The 14,605-nt window shown below is 38.7% G+C and overlaps 1 protein-coding gene across 2 annotated transcripts in view; it reads left to right on the forward strand.

Annotated features, from left to right (window-relative positions):
* The window catches only part of gpc5c (glypican 5c), a 190,715-nt gene extending 176,892 nt beyond the window's left edge, over positions 1-13,823 (forward strand). For both annotated transcript variants that reach the window (XM_077557509.1, XM_077557510.1), the window contains exon 9: positions 12,981-13,823. In XM_077557509.1, coding sequence (XP_077413635.1) covers positions 12,981-13,162 — 182 coding nt within the window. In that variant the 3' untranslated portion in view covers positions 13,163-13,823. The remainder of the gene's footprint in view (positions 1-12,980) is intronic.
* The last annotated feature ends 782 nt before the right edge of the window (positions 13,824-14,605 follow it).

Raw genomic sequence — 14,605 nt, forward strand, 5'->3', positions numbered from 1 at the left:
CTGGCACCCACGTCATCCCTTTTATGAAAACGTCTGGCAGTCAAAGAGTTAAGATCAGCCATCTTGTCATTGCTTAATTGATTTGTCGGCGATTCCCACGCCACCAGTCGGAAAACACGAACCTTTGCAGGTGGTTGTATTGCGTAAATCTGCAGTATCAAATGAGAAGAGGAGCTAGCACCGTTCCCGGTGGAGCCCCTCGTCCTGCAGAGTTCCCTGCATGACTCACCATCCAAAGTCCTCACGTATCTCATACGGAGGTTGCTTTGAGATTTGATTTGATTTGATTTGAAAACTCAGTCAGTTATGCAAGACATGACATCAAAGTATCCAACACCACCCCCCCCCCCCTCGAAATCAAACATTGATAACATCACAGCACAACTTTTTTTTTTCCCCCTCCAACCCTTGTGATTTATGAACACTTTGAAGATGAAAAGGGAAATAACTTAAATCGGTTGAAGTCATCGGAGGCTGGTCACACGGGGACTTCGCACCATTTGCACCGTCTCACCTCAAGTGTGCGCTCCTCTGCTGTATTACGGAGCAGACCGCACCCGAATGACCATCCAGACTCACGAAAGTCCAGCTGCTTTATGGCCGTATCCTTCACGCATGTCTGTCTGAAAGGACAAACTAGCACCTGCCAAAGCACTTTTGCATATGGCGTGTTTTGTGAGGTGTGTATGCTTGTCATATCATTCAAATTGGTGCTCTAGAGGAGAATTAACCCTGGAGAAGCCAACAACCCTTTTCTTCTTTGGAAAATTCTGAATTATACATTAAATGGAAAATTCTGAATTATACATTAAATGACTGCTTTAAATTCACTGAACACCAAAATACTTGTTTTTTCAATTTTAACCCTTTTTTTTGAACTAGCTCAGAGTTGCTAATTTATCAAAATATATATATAAAACATACTCTTAGGCATTCTGCAACATGATATGAAATAGATTAACAAAAAAAACACAATTTTACCATCTGATGGTTTGCTGAGAAGATGCTTTTGTTTGGATTGATTTCCAGCTCAACAAAACAGCACGTTGCCAGCCATCTTGTCGCCACCACTCTGGCTCGTGTAAGTGCAATATTCATCCACTAGATGGCCCCATGCAGGGGTCAGAAGTGGCACTCTGGACTTTTGAAGTTACATTTGTAAAAAAAAAAAAGGTCTTTGTTATTTGAGTAGCGGAATTTATAGGGGCCAAATTTGACCCCGTGGGTTCTCCAGGGTTAAATGTGTTTTCTTGTAAAGCAATGCAATGATGAATCGATTACCAAAGTAATCAATAGTTAATTTTGATCAACAGAATTCAGCTGCTTCTCGACAGTAAATATTCTTAGATTTCTTGTGTCCTTCGAATCAGTTGTTTTGACTGGTGGAGGTCACAGCTCCCCGGGGCCTCTTTTTGCTTTTTGTTTCTCGATGTGTTACTGTGTTTGCATAAGGAAGTAAATCTTAATCCCGCCAAAGAGTCCAATAGTCGAATACGGCACTGGGCAGATTCCGCCGCCATGACCCCTGCTCTGGAGTTGCCGCGTAGCGATGCCCGTTGCTAGGTGAGCAGCTGGCTTGGATGCGTGCCCCATCGGTGGCCCCTTTTCTGCCACGTTTACTCCTCTTTTTTTTTTTTCTGGAGAGCTCAGTATTGTTCATTCGGTAATTTTACCGATTTGACATGTCATCATCATTGCTCTCTTTTTTTTCTTTTTTTTTTGTATGTGGGTGAGTATTTGTATGTGCATGTGCGTGTGTGCGAGTGTGTGTGTATTCATTAGTTCACCTAAAACCTATAAAAAAAAATCCCATACCGTTCACCTAAACCGAACACTTCCAGCCAGTCGTGAGGCCGTCAGGAGACCTGAGGAAGGACCAAAGAAAAGAAAGGAAAGTTTACTCTGATTTGCTGGTATTCTTTATTTCTCAAAGTGAATACCGTGTTCCCTCACTATAACGTGGTTCACCTTTCACGGCCTCACTGTTTGGAGAATTTCTTTTAGAGCAATTTTGCATGCTTTTTTTTCACGGTAGTGTAACTAATTTTTTTTACAGTCTATAAAGGTTTGAACATTGAGGGTGTTTACACGAGAGAAATGTGAGACAATGTTCTCATGCCTGTCTGAGAAAGCTGTAAAAAGTGTATGGTGAGGTTTTTTTTAAAAAACGCACAATAAGTTTAAAAAATAAGGCTGACTTTGTGGATTTCACTTATTGCTGGTATTTTTTGGAACGGAACCCCAGTGAAAAATGAGGGAACACTGTATTATGAATGTAGAAAGATTGAATTTTGGGTTTTTACAGTAACTTGCAAATAAGTCCTGGACCTGCTGCCCATAGTCCATTATTAACATGTTTTCAAATTAATATACAATAGATTATTATAGATTTCCCCATTGGGAGTTAATCTTAACTCATTTACTCCCAAAAATGCATAAATACGTTCTATTTTAAATTGTACCATCCCAAAGACGTATTTATATGTTTTTACATGTTTTTTTTTTTTAAATGCTAGAGCATACAGAAGGCTTTGATGCAGCCTCTGAACTGAAGAGAATGCATGAAGCAATGGTAGTTATTACAAAAACTGCCAGCAGGGTGGCAGCAGAGTATAAGAGATCAACCAGGGCCATGTTGCAACAAGCTGTTTCCCCCCACTGTTTTAAATCGTTTTGTGAATATTGATTCAACTTCGCTATATTCTAATGCTAATTGCTGCAAAACGGAAACAGATAGAAATGTACTTTTTTTTTCCTGATGAAAGAAAAAAAAAATCCAGTAAAACAGCCGGGAGCAAAGGGGGTTGCTTCAGTGAAAATGGCTAGGAGTGAATGATTTAATAAGGGGCTTATAAAAATTGTCTATCTTGTTGAGGAAGGGACTTACAATATTGACATTGATGGTCTTCCTTGTGTCCAGAGTGTGTAAACTGCTTCAGTCAAAAACAGCCTCCCTTGACATTCAGTTTGCCGAGTCTTGGCCAGAAGCTCCAACTTTTAAGGAGGCGAGAAACCTTACACCGCTCTGCCTCTTTCTCTCCAGTTGGTCACACAAGCAAACATTTGAGAAAGGTCACACATTGCGATGGTTGAGCAGAAGAGCTATTCGGACAAAAGCAAATACATTTAGAGGCGCAATGAATGATGCTCCTGCAGAAATTTAGTTACACACCAAATAAGGATTCACAGACACATTTGTTTGCATTTTGAGGCAATAGCCGAACTGAGTTTGAATCCGCCTGTTGAAATGCTACAAGTTATTTTATCTTAATAAAACATGGCCGAAAGGCAGACACAGCGACCTTGTACAAGAGCAAGAAGCGCAAACTCCTTTTTCCTTCCCCCGCTCGCATCCGTTTCCCATCAAACCCGTCGGAGGGAAAACGACCTTCAAGGTCAGTAAGGGGGGGAGTGAGGCGAGAGAGCGGAATATGCGGAGTATGAGGGAGGCGGAGCAAAGTTATTGTCATCTGCCGCATTCCCACAATGTGCTATCAATCAAAGCTACGATCTTATTTCGGGGCTTGATGATCGGACGCCGCAAACGCGGGGATGAAAACCCGTCACACGTGCTATCAAATCTTTTCAGTCATGTGTAGGCGTGTCACCTTGTAAAACTGTATGTCGACCACGTTTCGACAAAGTATGTTGGATGAAATTTAGTGTGTGAGAGGATGGATCAGAAGTAAAAAAAATAAAATAAAAATGTTTAAGTGTCAAATGTTTAGCATCTGCCTTACGGGACGTCTGCACTTTTACGAATTCACTTCAAGTTGGAACTGAAAAGTGCAACACTGACAATTTCCAAGCACGTATTAAATCAGCGATGCGTACAAAAGAAAGATCTCGGCTGATGTTGCTATTTGTGTTTTTTTATGGCTGCGAGTGTTCACTTTGGAACAGCTGCACTCGCTAAGCTGTGGAGTCGTAACGCCATTCCTCAGCTATTGTTCAACCGAGAGCCCCGTAAGGCTGACACAACACGCATAAATAGAACAACGGCCCGAGTTTCTTCTCAGCATTTCATTTGTTCTAAGACGTCAATTTCAAATATTCACCGCTGTTTTCTTAAGATGGAACCCAAGGGTCAGCAGATGACAATGACAACAGCAGAGGCCCCAGAATTGAACCCTGTGGAACACCATACATTCCATTTTGCAGTACATGTGAACTCATATTACACATATTCGTCCGACAACTTAATTTTTTTGCCCGACGTAGCACACTCTAAAAAGAGCCGACTCAAATTATTGCTTCAATTGCTAACACGCAATTGAATTAATCCAAAGTGAATATTTAAGCTTAATTAACTCATTCACTCCCAGCCATTTTTACTGAAGCAACCCCCTCCGCTCCGCTGTTGTACTGGATTTTGACTGATTTTGCAAGGCCCACAAAATATTGTGTTCTATTGCTATAAAAACATGGACCCTACCAAAAGAAAGATTCATCAGGAAAAAAAGGTACATTTGTATCTGTTTCTGTTTTGCAGCATTAGAATATAGCCAAGTTTCATCATTATTCACAAACCTGTTGAAAACACTGCGGAAAAGAGCTTGTTGCAACATGGCCCTGGTTGATCTCTTATACTCTGCTGCCACCTGCTGGACGTTTTTTGTAATAACTACCAGCGACCTCTTCAGGTCAGATGCTGCATCAAAGTATGCTCCACCATTAAAAAAAGATAAAAAAATAAACATAAAAAAAAAACGTAAAATACGTTTTTGGCACCATGGCAATATTTAAAATGGATTTTTTTTATACGTTTTTGGGAGCAAATGAGTCATTTATATATAATAACGTGAATATATTAGTTTAATGAACTGATAATTAAACTTAAATATTCACTTGGTTTTACCAGCTCAGTGGACTAGTGGTACAGTGTCCGCCCTGAGACTGGGAGGTCGTGGGTTCAATTCCTGGCCGGGTCATACCAAAGACTGTAAAAATGGGACCCATTGCCGCTCTGCTTGACACTCAGCAATAAGGGTTGGAATTGGGAGGTTAAATCACCATATGATTCCCGAGCGCGGCTGCTGCTGCTGCTCACCGCTCCCTCAGGGGAGGGGTCAAATGCGGAGAACGAATTTCGCCCCACTTAAGTGGGTGTGACAATCCGTGGATCTTATCTTACTTAATCCAATTGTGTGGTAGCAATTTAAGTTTTTAGAGTGTACTGTATGAAGGGATTCAAATAATAAAGAAATTACACAACGTACCATCAAGCATCAAGCGCTGAGCTCATCAAATTCCCTGTAGCATAGATAATAATAATAATAATAATGCATCGGATTTATATCGACGTTTTACATTGGAATTCATGCACTCACACATTCACACTCTAGTAAAACGGTAAACTACTTTAGCAGCCACAGCTGCCCCGGGGCAGGCTGACGGGCGCGTGGCTGCCAGTGTGCGCCTACGTTCCCTCCGACCACCACCAAAGATAGGCCAAGCCTATGACCGACACACCGAACCCCCCGGGGTTTGATCGAACCCAGGTTAAGAACCACTCTTCTAAGATAAAACTCATATTTGTAAGCGTCAGACGGAGTATAAAGCATAAAAAAAAAGACATGAAAAATGTGGTGTGTTTCGGGGTTCTCGCGCAATTATTTTATCTCCCAGAATTTCTCGTGAGACATGGTTGTGTTGTCTATCCCGCTCACCTTTCAACCCCCGTCCTCGCCCTCCTCATTCTCCCCCCCCATCCATCCTTCCTGTCTTTGGCCGAAGCCCTCGGTTCGAGGTGCAGCTTGTCCTCGGTGCAAGTGACCAGGCAAGTTCCTTCCAAGCAGCTGTTATTGCTCTTTGGCCGGTGGGAAATGTCGTCTCCAAAAATCCTAAACAACAGCCCGTCCATCTGGAGATGCATTAGTAGATGAAATGAGGGTTGTTTTGCAACTATTCTTGGTTTTTCTCTGGTCCAAATCAGTTTGAGGGGTAGATTAACTTTTGTTCATTTTGGCATTTTAAAATCCAGGTTTGTTGACAACTTTTATTTAAGACCTATTATGCATTTTCTTCCCTACAATTTAACCCTGGAGAACCCACGGGGTCAAATTTGGCCCCTATAAATTCTGCTACTCAAATAACAAAGACCTTTTTTTTTTTGTTGTTTACAAATTTAACTTCAAAAGTCCAGAGTGCCACTTCTGACCCCTGCATGGCGCCATCTAGTTGTTGAATATTGCACTTACATGAGCCAGAGTGGTGGTGACAAGATGGCTAAAATGCAACAAATAAAACCAAAAAATTACATTGTTCAATGTAGCTGTGTATTTGATTGATTATTTTCTTAAATTCTAAATAGTTTTTTTATATATTTTACAGTAGTAAACAAACTTATTTTAAGAGAAAACTCAAAACGCAAGAAATGTGTGTTTAACTGGAGAACCCACGGGGTCAAATTTAGCCCCTATAAATGCTGCTACTCAAATAACAAAGACCTTTTTTTTGTTTTTATATATATATTTTTTATTTTTGTTTTGGTAAAATTGTGTTTTTTTTTCTAAAATTCTAAATAGTTTACTGACAGTTTTTGTTATTCTGATTTTTCGAAATGATACCCCTAAATCCCAAAGGGTCAAATTTCGCCCTAATCCTTAATTAGGGAATAAATTGAAAAAACATTGAAAAAACATATATTTTGGTGTTCAGTGAATTTATAGCAGTCATTTAATGTATAATTCATAATTTCCCAAAGAAGAAAAGGGTTCTTGGCTTCTCCAGGGTTAACTCAATACCGCTCCTTCAATTCTTGTCTTTCATGATTGGACAAACTGATGAATCCAGGTGTGCCTGACCTCAGTAACCACGACAATGGCCAGACACACCTGGATTAATCAATTTCAGGCAAAGAGCCCATTGGGCCTACAATGACATGCATGCCGAGCCACTAGGTGGCAGTAGTTAGCTAAACACTGCTCATCTCTTGACGCCGCTTCACCATACGTCACGCAAGCTCGGACTGTCAGCCGCTGATTTGCATATATGCGGATCAGTGCTGTCAGCGTACACATGACTTTTTTTTTTTAATCAATCAAAAAAAAAATACTTGTAAACAGTCAATGAGTACATCATAATAAACGCAGCATAGAGGAAAACAAAATACGCAAATCTTCACTTTGGTCGGAGTTTTTCGAAACCTCGGTTTGTAATGAAAAAAATCCCCGCGGACGTGTGGATGACAGGGCAAGACGCAGAAAAATATCTCCCGTTTGGAAAAAAAATGGCGGCTATGTGTATACATGGCCAAACTGTGTTTATTTTGGTATTTTTCTAGACTAGCGAAAATAGAAGAGCGTAGGGATGTTCAATATCACTTTTTTTTTAGACCGATACGATACTCAAATCTTCAGTACTCACCGATACAGATACCAAGTGCATATAAATATAAAATATAAATAATATAAAATTTAAAGATTACAATTAAATATAAAAAATAATAATATAAATATTATGAAATTAATGGATTACAATTAAATATAAAGAAAATAATAATAGCGATATAAAATATATATAAAATAAAATAGATAAAATAAACTTACAAGATGACAATTAAATATAAAAAAATAATAATATAAATATAATTAATATGAAATTAAAAGATTACAATTAAATATAAAAAATAATAATATAAATATAAATAATGTGAAATTAAAAGATTACAAATTAATATGAAGAAAATAATATAAATAATGTGAAATTAAAAGATTACAATTAAATATAAAGAAAATAATAATGTAAATATAAAATATATATAAAATAAAATAGATAATATAAACTTACAAGATGACAATTAAATATAAAAAAAAATAATCTAAATATAATTAATATGAAATTAAAAGATTACAATTAAATATAAAAAATAATAATATAAATATAAATAATGTGAAATTAAAAGATTACAATTAAATATAAAGAAAATAATAATGTAAATATAAAATATATATAATATAAAATAAATAATATAAAATTAAAAGATACGATACGATACGATATACTTTTATTTTCCCCGTGGGGAACTTTTCCCTGGACTCCGTCCAGCTGCAGTTTACAGTAAGAGAAAACAACAGAATAGAAAGAGATGAAATTAAAATTAAATAAATAAGAAGTGCAGCAATAAGTAGACGACTTCCCAGAAGTCTTCACAGGAGTGTATATGTGTAGAGAAGTACATTGCACACACCCATATACACACACACATATACACACTTCTATATATATATATATATATATACACACACATGGGTATGTACACAACATTGCAAGTATTGCAAGGTGACAATGAAATATAAAAAATATATAATATGAATATAAATAATAATAAATTAAAAGATTACAATTAAATATAAAGATAATAATAATATTAATATACAGTAAATAATATGAAATGAAAATATTACAATTAAATATAAATAAAATATAAATATAAATATGAAATATAAATAATGTAAAATAAATAATATAAATAATATCAAATATAAAGGTTAAAATTAAATATCTGCAGAAATGTGAGGTGTGCTCATTTTTGTGAGATGCTCTGATCAGGTCTGCAAATTATGCACCGCATACCCTTGAATTGATCGATTCCATCTGTCTTGATTTTTTATTTATTATTTTTCTGGAGAGCTCAGTATTGTTCATTCGGTAATTTTACCGATTTGACATGTCATCATCATTGCTCTCCTTTTTTTTTATATATATATATATATATATATATATATATATATATATATATATATATATATATATATATATCTTTTTTTTTTTTGGTTTGTTTGTTTTTTTTTTAATTTTTTTTTTATTTTTTTATTTTTTTATTTTTTAAATTAAATTAAATAAAAAAAAATGCCTGTGTGCCACCGCATACCCTTGAATTGATCGATTCCATCTGTCTTGATGATGGATATTCAATCCGGGCGCTAAGAAGCCAAACCTACTATTTTTTCTCCACGAACCATCGACATCATCTGCTGCCGCCGCCGCCGCCCGCCTTCTGCTTTTTCATCTTTTCCCTCCCCGTGTTTTCATCCTTATCATATGAGCCAGCCCTATCAAGCGTGGATCAATCTGCTCACATCGGGTCATTACGGCGACATCACATTCCATTTTGCACCTGCTCGCCTGCCTTTGTGCATTTGCATATTTTTAAGGGCTTAATTGTTCCGATACACCTCTTCATTTTACATCCATGCAGGTGTCAAGTTAATTGATCGTCAATCTAGTTGAATCACTGATGACATAACAGTAATAAAAGCGGTCCAATTAGGTTGAGTTTGGTACCTTTCGCAGTCGAAGGAGAATCGCTGATGCCGTTGGTGTAAATGTGGAGAGTCCAAATATTGGCTTTGCCAAATGTGACATGCTGAGAACGTGCTGTATATATACGACGTAATCTCTCACTGGTCTAAATGGCGTCAAGTACTTATTGCACAGCACAGCTGTTAACAGGAGTTGCTCTTGGACAGTTTGCATCGGGCTCGCCTCCTCGTAACCAGAGCTTTTAAAATTCATGGATTCATCGACTAGTAATCGATTATCAAATGAATCGGCAACTATTCTATATAACTCATTGAAACCCAATGACGTTTTTTAATACTTTGTGGAGCGAAGGGGTTGCTTCAGTGAAAATGGCTGCGAGTCAATGAGTTAATAATCGAGTAATCGTATGGAGCCTTTTTTTTTTATTTCAAATTGTTTAAATCCTGTGATTTCAGCATATTAACAGTAATTATTTACAAATTTATGTAGTCCTTCATGAAAGAAGACTGATTAGCTTCTGTGTTTAATCAAATTGCAAACATTTGCAAACATCTGTTTTTACTTTAAAAAACAATGACCGAACTGGTAACATAGTACAACATCAATCCCACTTTTTTTTTTTTTTTAATTATTATTACTATACGAATTAGGGCCAAAAAATAAAATCTCAAATTTTTTCAATCATTCAGGACGATTGCGATTTTAATCTCTTACATTTTTTTATTTTTTATTTAAAGGTATCATTCATTCAAAATAATTCTTGTGCAAAATGTTCCGACAACAATAATGTACAATATACCGATTTTAAATCAGTTCTAACATAAATGTAACATTCATAGTTTGCAAAATGACAACTCACAATAACATCTGGATGTAACAGAACCTAAAAACAACAGCTTTTAATAATCCAGAAGACAAAATCGGATTTAACGATTTAGCAGCAATTTGATATTCAAAATGACGATTAATCGATTTAATTCAATTTATTGCCCAGCCCTAATATGAATACGAAGTACAAAATACACACTAATCACAGTAATCAGGGGGGAAATGCTTTTGTAATACACTTTAATGCAAAATTGAAATTAATCGATTGAATAATCGATAGATTAATCGATTCTAAAACTATTGGATAGTGACAGCACTAATCGTAACTACATTGTACAGCTTCCAATTTTGATTTATGTTAAGCTTTGTATCTGCCACTTGGAAATGAACACTTGAACTAGTTGTCCGGACGATTGCCTGCAAGATAATTGCTTGCCGCGGAAGGAACCGTCTCCATAATTAGCCAGTTGGTTAACATGCAGATTTAGCATTTGTGTTGTCATATTTTTCAACGTTGCTATTCTTTCTGCATCCCGATGAGATGCAGCCCCAGTTTCAGGGAAAACAATAAGCGCAATCAGATTTGGGATGAACGGCGTCTTTGTCTATTGTGGAGCGGGACAATAAAAACAACGTCTGCTGGAAACAATTCACTCTCTTTTGAGACGGCCGAGCCCTCACCTCACATGCACAACAGAGGTGTGGAGATGATGTAAGAGAAAAGACAAAAAAAAATCTGCATTTGGTGTGATATCCAAGTAAGGTTTGTTGCTTCTGCCCCTTCACGGCCAGAACATCGGCAGTCGGTTGTCACAGCTGTATTCTTGTAACTCCACCTGCCAGGCCTTGTAAGGTCACAGTCCATTTACTCCACAATTGCATCCATCTTGAGAGATTTGTCAGCGGAAAACTTGACCTCATTTTCCAACAGTGGCCGATTACACTCGTTTAACACTTGGCCCTTGACACAATGCGCTGCGATCTTTTATCCGGTCATTGCTTGTTTTTCTCCCTGGTCCTTTGGGATCGGCGTTCCTTGACGTGTTTTCCTCCCGATTCAAAGGCTTTACGCAATGTTTGCTCAGCCTTGTTAGGTGCGGGTGATAAAGCAGTATTTTTCTGTCGACTGAAACATATTGAGACAATCTGTTAGCCAAGCACTTGATCGGTTCGTCTTAGTCCTTTTCATGCAAATAAATGTGCGCGGTCGTGCCTTGAGACACGCCAGGTTATTTAGCTCTTTGACTGCCAAAAACGTTAAATAACGTTTAGTAAAATCCTAGGGAGGAGTGCCAAAGACGTTAAAAGACGTTTTTTTTTTCAAAACAGAGGTGAAAGTAACCATTTTGTATTGTTGATTACTGAAAAACGGAATAAGGTAGAAACAAACAGTTTTTTTCTGATGAAAGATGAGAGTCCAATCTTTCATTTGGTAGTATGTGTGTTTCCATAGTTCAAACACATAATTTTCTGTGGACCTTGAAAGATCAGTCAAAAATGCTTAAATCGGCTGGCACCCACGGCATCCCTTTTCTGAAAACGTCTGGCAGTCAAAGAGATAAAAGCGTGGAATGTGGAGTAAAAAAAAATATTGGACTGTATGTTCAAACATAAACTATATTTTGACTGGGGTTGGTGAAAGACTCTGGTTGGTAACCCTGTGGGTAGTAGGTCATGTCTGGTCGGTGCAGGATTTCACTTTCCTTTCTTTTCTTTGATCCTTCCTCGGGTCTCCTGACAACCTCACGACTCCAGCTGGATTCTGAAGTATTCGGTTTAGGTGAACGGTATGGGATTTTTTTTTAATAGGTTTTAGTTGAACTAATGAGTACACACTCACACGCACGCACACATGCACACACACTTACACACGCACATGCTCATGCACATACAAGATAAAAAAAGAAAAAGAAAAGAGAGCAATGCTGATGACATGTCAAATCATTAAAATTACCGAATGAACAATAATGAGCTCTCAAGGAAGAAAAGAAAGAAAAAACAAAGAAAAAAAAAACTATAGAATATTTTTAGAATTGATTAATCTATCGATTATTCAATCGATTAATCGACTAATCGGATTCATTAGAATTTTGTGTTTAACCGTATTTCAAAAGCATTTCCCCCTTATGACTGTTTATTAACCAGTGATTGTTATTTCGGACTTGATATTTGTATAAGGATTTTAAAAAAGATGGATGTTGTATGTTACCGGTTCGGTCATTGTTTTCCGAAGTAAAAACAGATGCTTGCAAATGTCTTACATGGAAGATAATCAGTCTTCTTTCATGAACGACTACAAAAATCAGTGAACAATTACTGTTGTTATGCTGAAATCAGAAGATTTGGACAAATTGAAATTAAAAAATGGCTGCAAATGACCCAACTTTCTGACCCAAGTAAAGGATCTGACCAATATTTATGGATAGTTTTACACTAAAAGACGAAGACGATTTCTTGACTCAAAATGGGGTCAAATTGACCCAAGTAGAGCTTCGGTCCATTTTTGACCCATAGTTGAGTTATTTTTGACCCAACTGTCTTGAGAGTGTATGATGACATGTAAGGCTCATATAGACAAAATCAAAATAGTCCCACTAACATGTATGCTTATGGAATGTGGAGAACATGCAAATTATTCCACGCAGAAAGAAAGTTTCAAAACCAGAACCTCAGAACTTTTAAGGCAAACTTGCTAACCACTATGACACCAACCTGCCCCATGTTACGACTTCAGTCCCAGAAATGTTATTTTCTCATAATATTATGCAATTATTCAATGAATAACAATAGAGCAGGTGCCTTGCTCGAACCTTGACCCCAGTGGTCCTATTGCCTGACCCTTTTAATTTGAATAATCGTTTTTCTCTCATGTTTTGATCTTACAGTACACACAAAAGGCTCCAGTGGTGTTGGATCCACGGGTCCCGGTTTGGAAGGTCCGAAGCAGAATCCAGCCAAGCCCCCCTCAGTCCGGGTTGTCGGGGGTTCCCCATCGAGCCGCCGGCCAGGACCCTGCGGCCTCGCGCTGCTCCTCGCTGCACTTTGCTCACGATGGACCCTATTCTGATGTCATGTGACTCGTCTACAAAAAAACTGCAAAGCGACTTGAACATCCAACACACGCATCACTTTTCGACTACTCCGTCTTGTTGGATGACGGTGCGAAGGGGGACGAGCGGACAACTGTAGACGGCCATTCTCCCCTGCGAGACCGTCTTGTTGTGAAGCTCGCCCCAAAAAATCCCGCCGCTTCCTCTCTACAAAATGGCCGAGACATGCCTGCATACACACCGTTCACTCTTAAAGACAATCTGGGGGTTTTCTGCGTGCGAAGGATTTTGCCATTTTACATACACCAGTGTCTGTTTTCTACTTTTCATTTTTGCCATCGCAAACCACTGCATCATCCTCCGCCCCCGCAGAAGAACTCATTTGAAAACATATTTCCTGTGTGAGGATTATGGAATGCATGCTAGATTGATAAATGGCTTCCAGGCGTGCGATCCAGAACAGCAAATTTGATATCCTCGAACCGAGTGCGTATCTTGGCTGGGATTAGAATGTAGCGCGTGCGCAGGTGAGCGCCCTCGCAAATATGCAACTAGGTGTTTATAGTAAGTAACTGTATATAGCTGGAATGATCTGTCATCAGAGGTGGCGAATCCAGGTCCAGAAAGTAGAAACCCTGCCACAGTTTGACTTTAACCTCAGGTGCTAGCTAGCTAGCTAGCTCCTTTGGTGGTCATTTACCTGCTAGGGACCTAGCTAGCTAGCTAGCATCAGGGGCTAAAGCCAAACTGTGACATTTAACGCCCGGTGCTAGCTAGCTAGCTCCATTGGTGGTCATTTACCTGCTAGGGACCTAGCTAGCTAGCTAGCTAGCATCAGGGGCTAAAGCCAAACTGTGACATTTAACCCCAGGTGCTAGCTAGCTAGCTCCATTGGTGGTCATTTACCTGCTAGGGACCTAGCTAGCTAGCTAGCATCAGGGGCTAAGGCCAAACTGTGACATTTAACGCCCGGTGCTAGCTAGCTAGCTCCATTGGTGGTCATTTACCTGCTAGGGACCTAGCTAGCTAGCTAGCATCAGGGGCTAAAGCCAAACTGTGACATTTAACGCCCGGTGCTAGCTAGCTAGCTCCATTGGTGGTCATTTACCTGCTAGGGACCTAGCTAGCTAGCTAGCTAGCATCAGGGGCTAAAGCCAAACTGTGACATTTAACCCCAGGTGCTAGCTAGCTAGCTCCATTGGTGGTCATTTACCTGCTAGGGACCTAGTTAGCTAGCTAGCATCAGGGGCTAAAGCCAAACTGTGACATTTAACCCCAGGTGCTAGCTAGCTAGCTCCATTTGTGGTCATTTACCTGCTAGGGACCTAGCTAGCTAGCTAGCTAGCATCAGGGGCTAAAGCCAAACTGTGACATTTAACCCCAGGTGCTAGCTAGCTAGCTCCATTGGTGGCCATTTACCTGCTAGGGACCTAGCTAGCTAGCTAGCATCAGGGGCTAAA

The sequence above is a fragment of the Vanacampus margaritifer genome, chromosome 2 (genome assembly GCF_051991255.1).
Source record: "Vanacampus margaritifer isolate UIUO_Vmar chromosome 2, RoL_Vmar_1.0, whole genome shotgun sequence".
Classification (NCBI taxonomy): Eukaryota; Metazoa; Chordata; class Actinopteri; order Syngnathiformes; family Syngnathidae; genus Vanacampus; species Vanacampus margaritifer.